The 19,094-nt window shown below is 48.2% G+C and overlaps 2 protein-coding genes and 1 long non-coding RNA gene across 3 annotated transcripts; 2 read left to right on the top strand and 1 right to left on the bottom strand.

The window, feature by feature from the left end:
* The first annotated feature begins 22 nt into the window (after positions 1–22).
* Positions 23–7,452, top strand: LOC135252181 (uncharacterized). Its single transcript, XM_064329985.1, has 8 exons — positions 23–1,951; positions 2,472–2,585; positions 3,057–3,182; positions 3,603–3,743; positions 4,095–4,222; positions 4,415–4,547; positions 4,923–5,076; positions 5,574–7,452. The coding sequence occupies exons 1-8, from the start codon at positions 1,738–1,740 to the stop codon at positions 6,958–6,960; spliced, it is 2,397 nt and encodes a 798-aa protein (XP_064186055.1). The 5' UTR covers positions 23–1,737; the 3' UTR covers positions 6,961–7,452.
* Positions 7,385–17,864, bottom strand: mccc1 (methylcrotonyl-CoA carboxylase subunit). The gene is made up of 19 exons (XM_064329986.1): positions 17,710–17,864; positions 16,999–17,042; positions 16,762–16,901; positions 16,359–16,454; positions 15,676–15,797; positions 15,366–15,513; positions 14,660–14,781; positions 14,456–14,567; positions 14,195–14,276; positions 13,823–13,950; positions 13,030–13,213; positions 12,422–12,531; positions 11,830–12,046; positions 11,610–11,696; positions 10,341–10,390; positions 9,806–9,943; positions 9,529–9,636; positions 8,433–8,504; positions 7,385–8,226 (listed from the first exon to the last, which is right to left on the bottom strand). The coding sequence occupies exons 1-19, from the start codon at positions 17,766–17,768 to the stop codon at positions 8,107–8,109; spliced, it is 2,139 nt and encodes a 712-aa protein (XP_064186056.1). The 5' UTR covers positions 17,769–17,864; the 3' UTR covers positions 7,385–8,106.
* LOC135252190 (uncharacterized) lies at positions 8,440–10,008 on the top strand. Its single transcript, XR_010329350.1, has 2 exons — positions 8,440–8,572; positions 9,387–10,008. It is a non-coding gene; the product is annotated as an uncharacterized LOC135252190 (long non-coding RNA).
* Positions 17,865–19,094: the final 1,230 nt, after the last annotated feature.

The raw sequence follows: 19,094 nt of genomic DNA, 5'->3' as shown, positions 1-19,094 counted from the left end.
TATGCGGGCGACAACGCGGGGAGTCGACGGGACTTCTTGTAACGGGTTCATAGGAAATATTTCTAAAATAATCTTATATAAATAATTTCTTAAAGATGCATGTTTAATTTGTACGTGTGCGCGTGTGTTCACATGGCGAAGCAGGCTAGAGAATTTTCATTTGAATGTCATTTATCAGATTGTCGGAAAATGACAAGTGGAGCAGTGAGCTGTTTAGAGTTTAGCTGATAACCGGAAGGTCATGAGTTGTATGCCACTCTTTATCACCATGACGTAAGAATCGTGTCTTAATTCAGTGTCTCGCCATTTAAAGCATTAGCAATGTTCACTGGTGAAGCCACAAGCCTTGTTATGCAAGCTGGTTTGTGTTGTACTGGCTTGAAGGGCAATTGGGGGGTCTTGTTTGACTTGAGTTGTGGTAACAGGACGCGAGGTTGGTTGTTTACAGGACCTGACACCCGTTTCTGCACTTGACGTCAACCAGACATCATTAGATATTAGTTTATCTTTAGTAATGTGAGTTTGCATCAGGGCCTTTTATAGTTATGCCACAGGTCCCCTTGGAAGACATATTTCAGCCAGTTGGCCAACCTGTAGATAACAGACGTGTACATACAGACATACATGATGACAACTGTATCAGAGGATTTATAATGATTCCCCTATCAAAATATTTATATGAAAACTCACTCATTTAAAAGGGCCTGTCTCTGACTCTTTCCAGTAGCTGAGGGTGATAAGGAGTTGTGATTGCCATGTAGAATACAAACCACATACATGTTTCCTATAAAAATGATCACAGACGGATGTCGGCGCGGGACGACGAAGCAAATATTTCTTGGAATTACTTGAAAGCACACAAGAGTAATGAAATAAATCAGTGTGGAGTTCTTGTCGTCATGGTACCTCTCTGGTTTGGTTCAGCTGCTTGAGCAGCCTCTGATGCCAGAAACAATGAAGCTTCTCAAAGCAGTCTCGGCGTTTGTCATCAGTGATGGGACGTGAGAAAGTGAGATTGATCATTAAGAATAATTATCTGTGCCCCAGATGACATGCAAATGCCTCCTTCACATGTTTTGTAATTATAGCATGACGAGCTTGTTGAAGTGTAAATTAAAGACTGAATTCAGCTCTGGTTATTACAAACTGGGGGCATTATCCACGGGGGTGGGTGTTGGCTCAGATTCCTGTCAAGCTTCTGTTTACCCCAAACTGTTTTCCATATATCATAGAGCCACAAGGCAATATGGGTCTGATACACATTTGGAAAAAAAAAACAGAAAGAAACATGCTTAGTTTGAATCCTGTTCAGTTGCTCTGTTGAGTTCTATCATATACACATTTGAAATACTTTAACTTTTATACACCAGTGAAATCTTGAATCTTGAGCCCTGTGTGTTTTTCCTCGTCTCTGTTCAGCAGCAGTGCTGATAACGTGATGGCACTGAGCTGTAATACACAGTGACTGAGAGCAGGAAGCACGGTGAGGTTAGCCAGACGGAATGTTCTAGGAGTCATGCTAAGGTACAGTGTGTAACGCTATTTCAGTGTGGCAGCCAACTAAAGCAATTCACGGGCATACCAACGGGTGATATGCGTGCGTGCGTGTGTGTGCTTGTGCTAGTGCGTGCCTGTGCACGTGTGTGTGTGTGTGTGAGTGAGTGAGTGTGTATTTCCCCCCTGAATCCTCAGTGGATTCAAACCCGTGAGCCCGGTTGGCCAGGTTAGCGGAGGGGAATGGAGCGTTACTGTGCCGGTATGCTGCTTCTGGAGGCGGGGGGCAGAGTGGGTTACCACGGCGCCCGTCGGGGAGGGGGGGCCCGGCGGGGGTCCCTGGCCCGGCCGGAGGAGGTGTGGGGGGGGCTGGAGCGGGCGCTGGAGAGGGTGGAGAAGCGGCGGCTGCCCCTGGACCTCCTGACGCACATCGCCACAGCCGAGGCGCTCCTGGCAGGTCAGTGCCTCAGACCCTAATGCTAACCCTGACACTAACACCAACGCTAACCCTCACTTCGGCCCACACACAACGTTCTCACAACCTCTCCGCAACGCTGCGCCAAACGTTCTTATGCTGGGACGACATCGCAAAGAAGTCGAGATGTTTATTCTGTCTTCAGACTTCAATGGGATCTTGCTGTGTTTGGGTGTGTGTGGTTGTTGAAATTTTGGTTTGATTTGTCCCATGTTACAAGATTTAAAAATGTGCCACATTTCATATTGCGGAGTAAAACCTTTCCTATTTACTTTTGTCTATTTGTATATGACAATACCAAAAAATGTTGAATCTGGTGTTTGAAAAAAACAAATTGTTTGTTTAGAAACTTGATGTACTCTGCCGGTCAACAGATATCAAAGCCAAGGAATATCACACACACACACACACACACACACACACACACGCACATACGTGTTGTGAGAACGGTGTTCAGTGGTTACCTCTCCAGCGTTATCCTGACATTGTGGTCTAATCGTAGGCATGAAAAGTCAACACACATTCTGCAGAGAGGTGGCCAGACGGTACCTCATAGCACTGGAGAAATATCTCAGCTGTAATGAAGATAAGTGCAGTGCTACCAAGACCGGAACAGGTGAGCTATTTTATTTCGACAAGGAGCAATTCACTCGTATCACGTTTGCCCTAGAAAATACTGTCCCCTTGTTACTGAGTATTTCATTTGCTGGTTGTACTTTCCCCTTGTTACGGAGTATTTCATTTTCTGGTTGTACTGTCCCCTTGTTACTGAGTATTTCATTTGCTGTTTGTGGGTTCCTCATAACTGTGAGGCTTGTGTTCTTTGTCAGGGTGGCGCTTTAATTATAGACCCCAGGCAGGCCACTGTCCAGTCCTTGTGATAAACAGCAGTTGTATTTATAGCAGGGCTGAATGAGCTTTAGCAGGTGGATCTCCGTTTCGAGCTGTGATTGCGTGCTATCCGGCCTTGGCCACTCCCTCCATCGTGTGTTTTTATGTGAGCGTGTGGGTCTGGCTTTGCTCCAGACGTCAGCGGGCAGTTGTGCCGTTTTTAGCGAGCCCGGCCAGCTGACTGTCCTCCTTTCAGATCCCGGGACCAGCGCAGCGGTGAGGGGCCTGTGCATCGGCATGCGATTTCCCCGCCCCGAGCACGTCACCGATCTCATCCACGCCAGCGTCGAATGCGGCCGCATGACGCACACCTGTCCCACAGGTAATAGAGAGTGGAGTCTACACCTGAACATCTCTACCCATGCTCATAAAATGCTCATATACCTCAAGAATTGAACATATAATAGTCCCATAATGGAAGCAGCTTTGAGCAGTGATTGAGGAACTGGACTTTTGAGCAGCACCCTTTAAAAGAGCATCTGAATAAATTCTCCAAAAGTACTCTGCCTTATAATAGAACATATATGCATATTTAAGCAGTATGACTTGATGAGGGGGCTAGCTGAACAAATATGTTTTTTTAAAGCTACCAATGCCTCATAACATTACTCAAATAACGAGTCGCTGCCACTAATGAATCTGAGGATAGGATCAGTTCCCAGTGGGGTACCACACGGCTCCTTTCTGGGAACGTTTCGGAAGGGTGCTGGACGGACACATTTGGGAATGTTTTTTTTGGCAGGATTCCTGGGATGCGTGTGCATGGCGCTGTTTGCCTCGTACGCCGTGCAGGGGCAGCCGGTGTCCCGCTGGGGCAGGCTCATGCTGGGGACGCTGCCACGGGCCGAACAGTACTGCCGGGGAAGACCCGCCCTCTTCACAGGTAAGACAGGAATGCCACAGACCCCGCCCTCTTCACAGGTACGACAGGGAATAGCGGTGATGTAAGCGGGCTGACCAGCGGCACAGAGACAGCTGCGATGTTGCGTAACCTGTGCCAGACTAGTCACAGTGTGTAGCATGAGTGCACAGTTGTGTAATGTCTGTGAATAGCGTAGTAATATGCTGGGTGATTTCCTGACCTGACTCAAGTGAAATATATTTGATTGGTGTCATTACCAGGGCTGAATTATACCTTACAATGATTACATTAAACCATCTTATGATGTGTTATTATGATGGTCTGCTCAAAGCCTATGCAAGTATTTCCCATTTATTTGTGTTTCATTCCTAGACTACAGTGAAAACTGGTTCTACTTTGAAACAAAATGGCAGTTTTACCTTCAGCAGAGGAAGATTGACAGAGAGGGTTGTGATGAACCCTTCTTTCCTGAAAACTACGACTCAGTTGAAAGAAATAAGGTACCTTCCTTCTTTCTGTTTGGACACCACTAATTTCACCAGCCAGTGTCTAACGGAATCAGTTATCAATATAACCTGTTTCTACGGGAACACTTTCTTATACAGCACATTACAGAGAACAGTAGCATGAATCTCTCAGCCCGCTCCTCTGCTCAGACGAACCTGAATCCTGACCCGGTTCTCCTGTGACAGTTGTACAGGCATTGGTCCGCAGCGTCTCCAGGGAAACGGAAGGGGGTGGCGATCACGCTGATGGTGTACGACGCCATCCTCGGTGCTGGGGGGGACTGGACCAGGCTCTGTCAGTGGGCCTTGTGTCATGGAGGTAGGGAGGCACCAGGCATCAGAGGGGGCATCAGGTAGCATTTTTGGAGCATTTCAAATATTAATTAACAACAGGCAGGACACACATGCATGCACACACACACACACACACATGCACACACACACAGACACACACACACATTCTGTACACACACACACACACGCACACACACACACACACAGACACACACATTCTGTACACACACACACACACACAGACATACACACACATTCTGTACACACACACGCACACACACACACATTCTGTACACACACACACACACACACACACACATTCTGTACACACACACACACACACACACACACGCACACACTCTCACACACGTGCGTATGACTGTGACCCTGTTTACCCCAGGTGACAGTGAGGGGACAGGCTGTATGGTGGGGTGCCTGTATGGTCTCCTCTATGGCAGTTTGGGGGTCCCCAGCTCCTTCCTGCTGAACCTGGGACTGAAGGGCCAGATGGAGGGCTTAGGAGCGGCTCTGTACGCCGCAGCTAACGGAGAGAGGTAATGTTCGAGTCACGCGTTCCTGAAAACATCCACCCTGCTGCAGCACACACACGCCAACATCCGCCCTGCTGCAGCACACACACGCCAACATCCACCCTGCTGCAGCACACACACGCCAACATCCACCCTGCTGCAGCACACACACGCCAACATCCACCCTGCTGCAGCACACACACGCCAACATCCACCCTGCTGCAGCACACACACACGCCAACATCCACCCCGCTGCAGCACACACACGCCAACATCCACCCTGCTGCAGCACACACACGCCAACATCCACCCCGCTGCAGCACACACACGCCAACATCCACCCTGCTGCAGCACACACACGCCAACATCCGCCCTGCTGCAGCACACGCACGCCAACATCCACCCTGCTGCAGCACACACACGCCAACATCCGCCCTGCTGCAGCACACACACGCCATTTATTCAGTCTTCCTAAAAGAAGGAATGCAGTTTTCCTCACTTTTCCATTCTTACCTTCTTAGGCCAGAACTGGGTGATGCCCCCGTAAGTTCCGGTGAATTCCACGCCGATCTGTGGCAGGCGGTAAAACGGCTGTCCTGCAAGCGCGCGGACGACGAAATCAACACCCTCCTGAACTACCTGGCGCTCCTGGAGCAGGGCGTGGCCCGCCGGCAGGACCGCGGGCAGCCCAGGGAGGACGTGGGGAGGGGGAGGGGGAGGGGCAAGGGGGCGGTCCGTCCTCCCCACCCATACCCCTCCCGCTTCCAGCTCCTGAGGTCCCGGTTCACCAAACTGGGGCACAGAGACAATCTGCTGAGGCTCCGCCCCCCTCCCCTGGAGAGGCCAATCACCACAAGGCTCTGTCCACTTCAGGCTAAACACCCCTCACAGAGAGAGAAAGAACTTAAAGATCCATTTAGGAGAGAGAAAGAGTCACAGCCTAAAGATCCCTCACAGAGAGAGAAAGAGAAAGTACTTAAAGATCCCTCACAGAGACAGGAGTCACAGTCTACATATCCCTCACAGAGACAGAAAGAGTCACAGTCTACAGATCCCTCACAGAGAGAAAAAGAGAAAGTACTTAAAGATCCCTCACAGAGACAGGAGTCACAGTCTACATATCCCTCACAGAGAGAGAAAGAGTCACTGTCTACAGATCACTCACAGGGAGAGAAAGAGAAAGTACTTAAAGATCCCTCACAGAGACAGGAGTCACAGTCTACATATCCCTCACAGAGAGAGAAAGAGTCACCGTCTACAGATCCCTCACAGGGAGAGAAAGAGTCACAGCTTCACCCAGTCATGCAAACAGGACATGCTTTGTATAGTGACGGGGCTTCTTTCCCTCTGATTGGCCGGCAGACAGAAGGGTGCCAAGAGAGCAGAGCTGTGATTGGTCATCATGGTGGAGGTGGAATAAAGGCTAGGTCTATCGATGGCGAGCTCCCTGGAAGCGTGGGAGCAGAGCCGGTGTGTGGTGGCCTTATCGCACCTGGCAGAGGCTGCGTTTCCACGGATACTGGAACTCCGTGCTTACCTGCAGAATGCTGTATCCCACTGAGCAGGGGGGCGGAGTTTCAGGTCTGTCCTTACACACAGGCCGAACCACCTGAATCCACAGCACCAGAGTCACCTTCTGAGAGGAGAGAACCGGAATCACCTCCCAAAAGGACAGGGCTGGAATCACCTCCTGAAAGGACAGGACCGGAATCACCTCCCGAAACAGAAGCACAGCGCTGGCCGGGCGTGCCCCCACCCCCTCCGTGTGCTGACCCCCCCCACAGCCCAAAGCCACTGCCCTGGAAGTACAGGACCCACTGCTACGCTAAGGACCTCTGCACCCCCCCGGCCCCCAAAGTCCTCCTCAGTGTGGGCATGAGGGGCGGCAGGCTCGTTAAGATTTCATAAAAATCAGCATGAGGAAGCAGCTCCCTGACAACCCCCCCCAGGAATCACATAAACCTGATCATGCCCCCCCCATGGTGTTTAGGTCTTGTTTATGTCTGTCTTGTATTATCTGGGACAGTCAAAAACAATTTCTGTCAAAAATAGTTTATCCCAAATGGAATGCCCTTTGACCCCTTTTCCTTGCGTCCTACAAAATTTGCTTTCTGTTGAGGAATTACAATGACAACTGAAAACCAGACCACTTTGCACCACAAATTGATTGTATGAATAATCCCACAACCATTTGCATGTGTGTATGGTGTTGCATATTCAAGCTAGGCAATGTTGCAAACCCTGATTTTGCATTTCAGATGTATGAGGTTTACTCTGACAGCGATACTGACATTAATACGTTTGACACACAAGAAAGAATTTCTCCCCACCGTTGTGATTTTCAAGATGGAAGATCTCTTTATTAAATACAGAAGAACATTGGTTTCATCAAATACAAAACTGCTCCTTTCACCCTCTCATTCATAGGAGGAAAAGGTAGAGCTGTACAAGGGCTCAGTACATACAGGGAAACACAGCGAGGGGAAGATAAAATGCTCAGTGAAGGAACGTCTGTAAGTACAACAGTAAGTGCATTAAGGCATCGCAGTCTCCAGGAACATAGTCAGGAGTCTCAGCCAGTTTTCCCACCTAGTTACATTTTCTTTCTATCCAACATTAGGGGAAAAACTTTTTTTTGACCTATACAACAGGTTTCGTTTTGCTCTTTTACACAGAAATAATATTACATGATTTCACTGCACTGAATTGAGCTTTGCTTTGATTGCTGCCAGTTCATTTTTTATGCGTATTCTGCTCAGACTAAAATCAGTCTGGATCCAACCTTAAATCAGGTATAAAGAAACTACTCAAAACAAAGACCTTCACCACTTCAGTCATCAGGCCAAGAATATTGCGCGCAGGACATTAAAGATTTCGACTTTTTTTTTGCCACAATAAAATGGAGGCGGCTAACTCAAATCTCCAAGGCAACCAGGGATAACAGTGGTAGTAGTGTTCAGTCAGAGCTGGAAAAGCTCGATCTACAGTTTTAACTTCCGCACCCTCCTCAGTTTAACTATTCCTACAGCGAGTCCAAACGTGGTCAGTGTGGAGCTACTCTTCGCTGGCCTCCTCTTCCTCCAGCTCCACGAGTGCAGCGTGCCGATTGGCCTGAGAGCCCTCTTTGAAGAAGACCTTTTTGATGATGCCTGCTTTCGGGGCCCGGATAGTGTGCTGTAAAGGGGGGAGGGAAGCACAGACTCGGTAAAAAAAAAGTTAATCTGTTCGGTGCCCTTGAAGCACAAAGATGATGCAAATTCACAGGCAGGAGTCCCAGGCCCTGGTCCCACTTCATGATAGGCGTTGCCTAATATTGTCTTAGTGAGGGGTGCATGCCTAAGATCCAGCAGTAAAATGTCCGATTCAGCCGATAATCTCACCTCCATTTTCATGGCGATCATCACCATCAGAGGGTCTCCCACCTGCACAGTGTCACCAACCTTCACCAGAACCTGCCAGAGACCAGCCACAGCCAGTCACAGTCAGTCACACCATACAAGCACCACAGCCACTTAAAGGAGTACCATGGTGATTTTCACACTTTCTCGGTTTTATGTGCTATTTGCACAAGAGGCATTGAAGAAACACAATGAGCAAAGTATTAAATATGTCCGTTCTGTATTTTTGGAGAAATATGCGTTTTAAATTCATCATCCTATTTTCAACCGGTTGAGAAAGTTGTCATTTTTCTACGTCACGAATACAGTAACCACTCCTATTTCCACGCCCCGTAAAGAAATCTGACAGGACACACCGTCCTGCTGTTCAGACAATGTAAATATTTGACTAACGTTAGGTTCACTTAAATTAGAGTGCCTTTAGATTATTTCTGGTTATATTCATTTAGCTAGCTAGCTAACGTTAGCTAGCTAGGAGGTTTGCTTTCATAAGGCAATGCTATCGATAACGTTAGCTTGCTAGTTTGCTTTTATGAGGACGTTATAGTTGTGCTTTCATCTTAACTTGGCTAGCTAGATAGCAAAAATTATAACTGGATATAAGTCAACGTTCTTACCTTAGCTATCTATCGATACTTGATATACTAGTAAGCTAGCTAGCTTGTGAAAATTCAGTCTCCCAAAGAGAGCGCATATCATGGGGGTAGCTATGGTAACCAGGCACGGTCTGTCAATCATAGCTAACTGACAGTTCTCATTACCACGCCCAGACGGTTCGGGTGAATTTTTATAGTGGGAAATTTAGGCTTAGAAAAATACGTTTTAAAGTACATTGAAATGACTGAAGAATAAAAAAATTATGCACATTTGTTTTGTTGTTGCCTGAAGACAACTGGGAAGTGTCACGTTCAACCACCATGGTACTCCTTTAAACAGTTATATTACCAGACCTGTAACACTAGAGTTCCATTAGAGAGTTCCGTTACCAGGCCTGTAACACTAGAGTTCCATTAGAGTGTTCTGTAACACTGACAGGTGTCACTCATCAGCAGCATCATCATCGTGGAGGCGGAGTTACCTTCTCTATCGTCCCGGTCATGGGAGCCACGGCCCCGCCCTGTGCCCCCGAGCCGCTCACCCCCGCCAGGAACTTGGGCACAGGCACCTTCACCTCAAAACTGCCCTCCTGCAGAGGGCGACAGGGAGCGCGCGGTAAGCAGACACACCTTGTTCGTTAAGTGTCAAACTCAACACGGCCGCAGAGCTTTGCGATCGGGACCTCCCCAACCCTGAGATCCAGGCGTTAAGCACCAGAGAACGAGCAGCAGCTCATTACAGGTGAAGGGGCTGCTCACCATGGAGAAGAGGTGCACGTCGTTGTCCAGGACGACCATCTTGGGCCGGGACACCACCCCGTTGACAGAGCAGTGCAGGTACGAGGCTCCGCCCTCCTCCACCAGGTCCCCCGAGACCAGGAACACCTCCCCCCCGATCTGTGGGACGGACAGAGAACTGAACCTCTGGAGCTACACCCAAACCAGCACAACCAACACCTGTCCATCTGCCAACCAAAACCCAACACCTGCCCAACTGCCAACCACAACCAAATGATGGCTATGTCAGGAATCTCAACCATAAATAAAGTCATTAATGCCAGTTACTGATTGGCTGAAGAGGTCCCACACCTCGATACAAGGCCTAAACTGGCTGCTGACTGAAAGAAAGCACAGAAAGCCTGCAGGCAGGGCGACCTCCAGGACTGCAGTCGGAGATCGCGGCTCTCTGGCTGTGTGGTTCAGGTAAGGTTCTGGAGTGAGGTGAGCGTACGAGTAATTCATTCAGCACAGCCCAGGGGGAGCCACACTGCAGAAATTAAATATTAAAATTTACCTCCATACTGTACGTGCCATCTGGGTTGTATGTAACGGCCACTTCTACCTCTGCAGGTTTAAAAAGAGAAGGGGGAAAAAAATGCAATTTTAAGCGTTCAGAACAAATTAATTACATTTTTTAAAAAAGAAGTTTAAGAAGAGCTTCTCAGAAGTCAGCATTTTTGTGCAGAATCAGGTCTCCTTGTTCATTTAATGTTTGGCCGAGCCGGTGTAACGGGTGAATCCGTATCAGAATGATTAATGTTGCTCCGCTGCCTTATGCATAATGCAGATTAAAATGGGTCTTTTTAAACAAATCACCTTAGCATCACATACATCATACTGTGGAGCAACCGAGAGAGTCACTGGCACCACTGTGTGCGTGAGTGCAGGTGTGTGTGTGTGTGCGCATGTGCCTCAAACACAGGGCTAATACAGGAGAGGATTAATGCACAGAGCAGCTGTTCTCCTGCGTGGCTGCAGGGATGCGGGGATGCAAACGAGCACTCTGGTTCTCTGCGCAGGTTAAAATGCGCCGAGCCCGACAAAGACCTGTCACTGCAAAAGGCTCGCAAGTTTAATTACACCTGGCAGGTGTTCAGAAAAGCGTCACCATGTTTCAGAGGGAGCAGAAGCACGATATAAAAGCTGTAAAATAAAAGGGAGAGGAGGGGAGGACAAAAGTGTTACTGCACTACTTAGTCAGAGCGTGAGCGTGTCCAGATTTCAGAGACATTCACTCCCATAACCGCCTCCCTGCGAGGCCTCATTCATATAATCTCATTAATATTCCGCCCATTTCTCCATAAAAATCAATCATGGGGGAGGGACGAAATTGGTCCCCGCAGCAACCGTGGGCGAGTCTCTAACTGAATTGCATCCTACTTCCTGCCTCCCAGAATTCTCTTTACATATTCAGGTAGGGATTTCGCTAATGCTTTCATCCGTTACACAGCTCACTCTACACAAGTGATTCGGGTTAAAGGCAGAGCCCTACCACGGAATCGAACCTGCAACCCTCGGGAGTCACAAGCCCCGTTCCCCAACCGCTGTGCCACGCCGCTCCCAGCGCCAGGCTGGTGCCCCTGCCCACCGCCCCGCAGGTGAGCTCCAACCTGAGGGGACTGAGCGTGTGCGGGAAGCCGACGCTGAACTCCAGAGTGTTCTACGGGCGCGGCCGCGGGCGAGCGCGTCTTCGTTCCGCCTGAACGGTGCGGCTGTACCGCGACCAACGTTCTACCGCTTCAGCCGCCGCCGCGGTCGCCATTACCGAGGGGGCGGGGCTTACTTTTGTCGCCGAGCTGCAGCGTCAGGTTCCTGGTGTACAGGACGTTCACCCGCCTGCCGCTGCTGGAAGCGAAGGGGGAGTACTGGTCTGCAGTGGAAAACACCAATCAGAGAAAAGGATTTCAGCATCAGAGCACGACACACACCAATCAGAGAGGAGGATTTCAGCATTAGAGCATGACACACACACCAATCAGAGAACAGAATGGGGCACATCTCACCGTGGGACCGGGCCTTAAATGTGTGGGTGTGGTCCCTCTCCCGGAGCAGCAGGCCCAGGGCGGCCTGGCAGAGCACCTCCCTGGGGGGGGCGAGGGGCGGGGGGAAGAGCTGGGCGTGGTGCAGCGGGATGAAGCTGGTGTGCACGTTCCCCGCCTCAAACTCCGGGTGGCCCGACAGACTCAGCAGGAAGTCGATGTTGGTGTTCAGGCCCACGATCTGAGGGGTAGGGCAGACGCGTTACACACACACACACGTGTGCGCTCACACACACTTCTCACACCGTTACTGTATAATTTGCAGCTTCATACATCCTGCAAATCGTCCCTCAGACGCATTTGCTCCCATTGGGTGGGTGTGCCGGGAGTGTAACCAGACACAGCAAGCAAAGCATTAAAGAATCAGTGTCACACTGCACACAGTCACCCTGTTACCAGCCACAGCAACAGCGCACAGCAACCAAACAATCAAAAGCCACAGCGTTTCAGTTAGTGTAAAAAAAAAAAAAAAAAAGTGTGTATAGTGTTTCTCATCTTCAGCAGTCCCTGGTGTTTGGGTTAGAAGGGTATTTTCCCAGGGTGCACTGGGGCTCACGTTGTACTGCCGCAGGCTGTAGCGCAGCTTCTTCAGGGCGGCTGAGCGGTCCTCCCCCCACACCACCAGCTTGGCGATCATGGGGTCGTAGTGCGCCGAAACCTCGTCCCCTGAGAGGCAGAGAAACAGCAGGGCTGGTCAGACTGTCTCACCAGAGCCATCCACTGTCCCCTCAGACAGCCCCAGGGCCTGCTGGGTATTGTAGTTTCTTGGGTGTAAACTGGTTGTCAATTTTGAAGGGGAAAACAAAACCCCTTCAGACACCATGTGGCTCCACGGGGAAGAGTGACATCACCACTCTACAGCGCAGCCAAAAATGACATGGCCAGCTGGCTTAAATCAGGGTCCAACTCTGTTCCAGGATATCTACTGTCCTGTAGCTTTTCACTTCAACCCCAATTTGGCACACCTGACTCTACTTATTAACAGCGAAACGCAGATCTCGAGCTGTGGAATGAGGTGTGCTCTGTTAGGGTTGGAGTGAAAACCTACAGGACAGTAGATCTGCAGGAACAGGGCTGGGCAGCCCAAGGCTAAATGGACCATTATCATGATCTTTATGTTTCATGTTCTTCTGCAATCTGAATTTACGACCCGGTTTCTCGTACCTTGGCGCACGCCGGTCTCGATGCGGGTGCAGTCATCCGCCTGCGGCGTGGACAGGTGCAGCAGAGGCCCCGCCCCCGGCAGGAAGTCGTTGTTGGGGTCCTCGGCGTAGATTCGAGCCTCGAAGGAGTGCCCACTGAGCTCGATCTCCTCCTGAGCGAGCGGAAGCTCCTCCCCCGCGGCCACCTGACGGCATGACAACGCTCAGACAACGCTCACACAACATTTACACAACGCTCACGCAATGCTACCAGTCAAGAGAGGTGTAGAACTCCCAAAATCATCCCAGTGCAAGACTGCAGTGGAGCAGCAGTGTGTGGTACTCTGACTCACTGCTGCCCTCTGGTGGACATTTCACTTGTGCAGATGTCAGAGCAGGTGCTGTGAAAATGAAACTCACAGTCCCACAAGACCCTGCTCATGTAAATGTATGTAAAGTTCCTTAGCAGTATGCAAACCTGAGCAAGCACTTTTCCCACGGAATAAAGCACTACAGGATTACTGATGTGTGTTCTGGATCTCCTGGCTCTCGTGGTGGAGGTTCGTACTTCTGCAGTGGCGATTTGCAATTCTATGGTCGTGATGAATACTCCATGTTTTGGAGAGTACTCGTGGGGATTTGTACTTGTATACTGCGCGGTTGCAGTGATTCCTGTGGTGGAGATACTCGTACATTGGAGATTTGTACAGTTTGGTTTTGAAGATTCGTACTCCTGTGGTGGAGATTCATATTCGTACAATGGCGAGAAGTACTCGTGATTCGTTCACTCGAGTGAGCGACTCCAGCTCTCTCACCCTCAGCTGCCACTCCACCAGGTCGGTGCCCGTGATCATCTCGGACACGGGGTGCTCCACCTGCAGCCTGGTGTTCATCTCCATGAAGTAGAAGTTGTGCTGGGCGTCCATGATGAACTCCACAGTGCCTGGAGCGGAAAGGTCGGGGAGGGAGAGGGATTCACTGCCGACTCACTCCTCAGAACCCTCTCATCTGAAGCCCCTAATGAATCATACAGTTCAACTGGCTCAATAACTCCCTCCCTTGAATCACCCAAGCAGGTGCTACACACAGGTGTAAGAGACCGAGATAATGAGATGAAAGGTGCTATGCAAAGCCTCTGCTGGCTACTGCAGTCTCACACAGGTAGCACTGAAGCCACGCCCTCTTACCTGCCCCCACGTAGTTGACGGCTTTGGCCGCCCGAACTGCCGCCTCTCCCAGCTTCCTCCTCACCTCAGGGCTGATTCCCGGCTGAAGACACACACGCACACACACACGCAAGTAAAGATAGAACCACATCACACCAGCTACGTCCAAAAGAAAAACACAACACAACCCCCACTGATATCATATTGCTGTACATGATTTAACCAGTATAACGTTAAAAAATAAACCAATTGTGGTCTGACGGTAGAGTGACAGGTGTTTACCCCGGGCGCCTCCTCTATGATCTTCTGATGCCTCCTCTGTACGCTGCAGTCCCTCTCAAACAGGTACACAGCGTTTCCGTGCTGATCTCCGAACACCTGGACTTCCACATGCCTAGGAGGAGGGGGAAGGGACAGGGGTACATTTACACGAAAATAACAGGGCCTTGATTTTACTAATGAGTGCCCATGGAAACCTGAAGAGACCTGGGGTTCTCCACAAACTTCTCCACCAGCATGACGTCATCGTTGAAGGACTTGCGCGCCTCTCTCCGCGCGGACTCCAGCTGCTCGTGGAAGTCCGCCTCAGAGGGAGCGATACGCATTCCCTGTGCGTGGAAATCACGACAGCATTAGCACGTGCGCTAGCACACTGATCTCAAGCACAGATATTATAGTATTAGCGCTAGCATACTGTTCAAGCACAGATAATACACCTTCAGTATTAGCGCTAGCACACTGATCTCAAGCACAGATATTAGAGTATTAGCATGTGCGCTAGCACACTGATCTCAAGCATGGATATTACAGCATTAGTGCGTGCGCTAGCACACTGATCTCAAGCACAGGTATTATAGTATTAGCGCTAGCATACTGTTCAAGCACAGATAATACACCTTCAGATAGCTGCATGTTAGCGAGTATTAGCGCTAGCACACTGATCTCAAGCACAGATATTAGAGTATTAGCATGTGCGCTAGCACACTGATCTCAAGCATGGATATTACAGCATTAGTGCGTGCGCTAGCACACTGATCTCAAGCACAGGTATTACCGTATTAAGTGCAAGCGCTAGCATACGTTTCTTTGCATCCTCTGTCGGGTGGAGCTAAGGAGTGAGGAAAGGACGAGAGGGAAGGATGCTCGGAGTCAAAATAAGTGATTGGAATGAGCCCATAGACTCCACACTTGCCTTCCCGCCCCCACCACGTACAGCCTTGATCATCACAGGGTAACCTATCCTGGCAGCTTCAGCTTGCAGCCTCTCATCCGATTGGTCCTCACCATGGTAACCCTCAATGATGGGCACACCGGCCGCTGACATGATGTACTTTGATGTGCTAAACAAAAATCAATGGGGAGATAAAGTTAGTGTCCTGAAGACAGCACAAGCAAATGTCATTTCTGAAAACAACATTTTGACACAAAAATATTACCATTATGCACAACTTAATTCCCTGAATGAAGACTGGGATGAAGGGAGACTGTGACTTCACACCTACCTCTTAATCCCCATGTCCCGTATTGCAGAAGATGGAGGCCCAATGAAGATAATGCCTTCCTGTTTACACAGCTCTGCAAACTCGGTGTTCTCCGAAAGGAAGCCATATCCTGGGTGGATAGCCTAAGACAACAGAGACCAGTCCTCTTCAGCAAACATGATTTAAAAAGGCAGCGCCAAATGACTCTCTAGCATTACTCTGAATTGTGTTTTCATACTTAATGAGCACCTCCAATACACACTTTTGCACACCGGGTAGCAGTTAGTCTCTCTGTATGCAATTATCGTAAACCAAACGTTTCAGAGGTTCATGTTATAGCTTTAAATTAAGTAACAATAATAAAATAAAATAAAAAAAACATGTGGCACTGAAAAGAAGGCAGTTTATCGCCAACTAAATTATTGTGAAAGTAACGGTTAGCAGCCATGCCTTAACTGGTTTAACGGCAATTACATGGAACATAGTTAAATGTGCATATTGAGTTTTAGCAATATTTTCAGGATATGCCATTCTCTAACATGGCAAGTCATTCAGGAGCACAGCAACCAGAGCTACAAGCCCAGGTCCTTCAACAAAACACTGTACTGCTGCAAAAGTACTTTAACCACTCCAGATCACCAGATTCAGTCACCTGGGGAGACCCACAAACATAACAGTGGTAGCCCACCACAGGAAAAAACTACCTGAGCGTGTGATCTCTTAGCAACTTCCATGACTTTCTCCATAGATAAGTAACTCTGCTGTGATGCGGCTGGACCGATGTGATAGGCTTCATCCGCCTGGAGATGACAACAAAACTCAATGACATCAAATAACACATTTTTTAATTATTTCAGTCATATTCAAAGGATGACACACATTCACTCGGCAGCACGTCATAACACAGACATGCTACCCATTTTCAAACGGAAGCTTGAAATATATATCATATATACACACACACACACAGCACTTCATAGGCCTAGATCTTAATGACTACATAATGTAACGTTTAGAGCCCGTTTTACCAGAGGATCGCGGGCCCAATGACATGCTCACTGAAGTAAAGCGAAGCCCCGTGATCGAGGGGATGCTCGGTTTGCTCACCATGGCTACATGCATCGCGTGCCTGTCGGCCTCGCTGTACACGGCCACAGAGCGCACCCCCATTTTCTTGGCCGTGCGCATCACGCGGCAGGCGATCTCCCCTCTGTTGGCGATCAGGACTTTCTCTATCCTGCCTCGCGCTGGACAGAGACAACGAAACATACATTTGCCTATTAAAAAAAGCCTAAACACAGCCAACGTGAACGTTGTCAGAAGCAAGAGTTCTTGGTTTCTTACCAACGGACGCACACCTGACGGATCCGCCGGTCCATAGCCATTTCCTAGAAGACAGCGGAACAGGTAGTCATGGATGTGCAACACGAAGGTTTAAAACTCGCAACGTTATTTACCATGTTTCTTGCACACCAACTGGAAACACAAATGTTGGGCAACTCAACAGTTGCAGCTAGTAAGTTACCAATGCTAAGTAATTTAGCTAGGTTAAATGCAAGTTGTTCACAAAGTTTCTGACAAAGGCATCTTATCTGGTGTAACTAGTAACGTAGACTTAGAGATATTATCGCCACAAGACGATCCAGGGGGTAAAGAAATAATCAGCTAAGAAGTTCTGTTTACGGAGAAGCACCTTTATTTCACCTTGCACAGAATCAAACCAGCATGACAGCAGCAAGCTAGCCAGCTAGCTAACGTTTGAGATTTGGCCAGCAAGTTAGATAGCGGTTAGTTCCTGGCACATAGTGATGATACGGATTGCAAAATAAACAGTATGACGGTTGCTAGTCGGTCAATTTTTTCATACAAACTAGCTAACGCGGCTAGCTTGCACATTCTAAGATTCAGCTTTAAGCTAGCCAGCTGACACAAGTGTTAGCCACCGTTATAAGTTCCCTCATCAGTAGCCCCAACATTTCATTGTTGCAGATCAGAAAGTATAAATAAGATTATGTTCGTTTTGAGACGAGGTTGTGCATACTGCACATCACTTACTGTTGTAGCACTGGTTTCAAGCCCTGGAAGGATTGAACTCTCAATATGACAGCGGCCATGTCTGGTACCACTGCCAGTGAACGCAGAGGGCGTTTTATATCGTTGGCTAAGTACCAAGCACTCGATTGCACAAACCAATTTTTACTCTGTGGAGCCCATTAACAAGCTTGCCTATAAACAAAAAGTATAAAACAGATAAATCGATCTAAATTTAGCAATGCTTCGAAATTTTGCGGCTTTATGTTCATTTTTAATTCAGCTAATTTTATTGCCCTTTAAGTTTGTCCCTCTCGTGGACCCGTACACAGGAAAGCCAATCAGAAACTCTCAGACGAAGGTGGGTACAACGGGGCGGTCACTTTTGTCAAGCATGGGACTTTTCGTACAGGTAACTGGTTTGTCTGGTTTCATATTTTTATATTCATAATCATAGCTGAACAAATACGTAATGGAAATGTTTGAGGCTGTAATTATGTAGGAGGAATCGTGTGGTTGAAATAACTGACAGAAGTAAAACTGCTAGACAAGTGAGCTTGTTGCCATTAAAAGCGCGAAAGTGAATCCGATAGAATCACTCACTCAACATCGCGTTGTGATGTTTGGCTGAATCCACAACAGAGACTATAAAAAGGTATGAAAGCTAAATGTGGTGTTCAATCGCCGATCACTAAATAGGGTCGTGTTTGTCGTTGTTACCAAGCATGGGATCTAAATTGATTGCTCATTTTAACGCGAAAAAAACAGGATATCATGTGCTCACCGGGAACATATAATGGCGAGTCGTGATTGAAGTTGCCATTACGACCTGTTAATATGGAAATGTTGTTTCGTGTCACCAAAAAGTCATATGTGACTGTGTAACATATTCTAATTTGTCAAATATATATTAATGTATACTTTTAATGTTACCTGTAACAGTCGCGGGTTCTTATGTGGGAAATAGTTCCTTTTCCAGATCTTGCTCCTACATTGCGCCCGGCGCCGTACTTTATATGTTTATGTCATACAAACAGTATTTTATGAGGATGTCTGAGAATCAATCAGTTTGTGAAACAGTATTCGTCAACGAACAGTTGTCGGTTGTTCTTTACTGGTCACAAAATTTTAGAAAAACACGTTTCAACGACATTAACTGATCAAGAGATGGAGCATCTACATTTAATTCGTTCACTACTGGAGAAACGTGCAATGTGTTGTTTTCACCAGGGGGTGGCGGCCTTGCTTTCTTTTGGCTAATTGTTATTCTCACGAATACGTATTAAAAATCTTTAATAATCTGATTTTTAAAAAGTTTGACTTGCTGCATCCCCGAGTTTGATATTTTATAAGTTTTATATTCTGTGTCCGTTTCCCAATAATAAAATTGGAAACAGTCGTCATTTATA

Source organism: Anguilla rostrata, chromosome 4, assembly GCF_018555375.3.
Source record: "Anguilla rostrata isolate EN2019 chromosome 4, ASM1855537v3, whole genome shotgun sequence".
In the NCBI taxonomy this organism is placed as follows: domain Eukaryota; kingdom Metazoa; phylum Chordata; class Actinopteri; order Anguilliformes; family Anguillidae; genus Anguilla; species Anguilla rostrata.
This window is presented reverse-complemented; position numbering and strand designations above follow the sequence as displayed.

Excerpts from the sequence above, each read along its gene's own strand:
- LOC135252181 (XM_064329985.1), top strand. The coding sequence starts at position 1,738 with ATGGAGCGTTACTGTGCCGGTATGCTGCTTCTGGAGGCGGGGGGCAGA. Across the intron at positions 3,183-3,602 it reads GACGCACACCTGTCCCACAG|GATTCCTGGGATGCGTGTGC; the intron begins GTAATAGAGAGT and ends TTTTTTTGGCAG. Across the intron at positions 4,223-4,414 it reads ACTCAGTTGAAAGAAATAAG|TTGTACAGGCATTGGTCCGC; the intron begins GTACCTTCCTTC and ends CTCCTGTGACAG.
- mccc1 (XM_064329986.1), bottom strand. The coding sequence starts at position 17,768 with ATGGCCGCTGTCATATTGAGAGTTCAATCCTTCCAGGGCTTGAAACCA. Across the intron at positions 15,798-16,358 it reads CTAAGAGATCACACGCTCAG|GCTATCCACCCAGGATATGG; the intron begins GTAGTTTTTTCC and ends CTGTTGTCTTAG. Across the intron at positions 13,951-14,194 it reads CGTCAACTACGTGGGGGCAG|GCACTGTGGAGTTCATCATG; the intron begins GTAAGAGGGCGT and ends TTTCCGCTCCAG.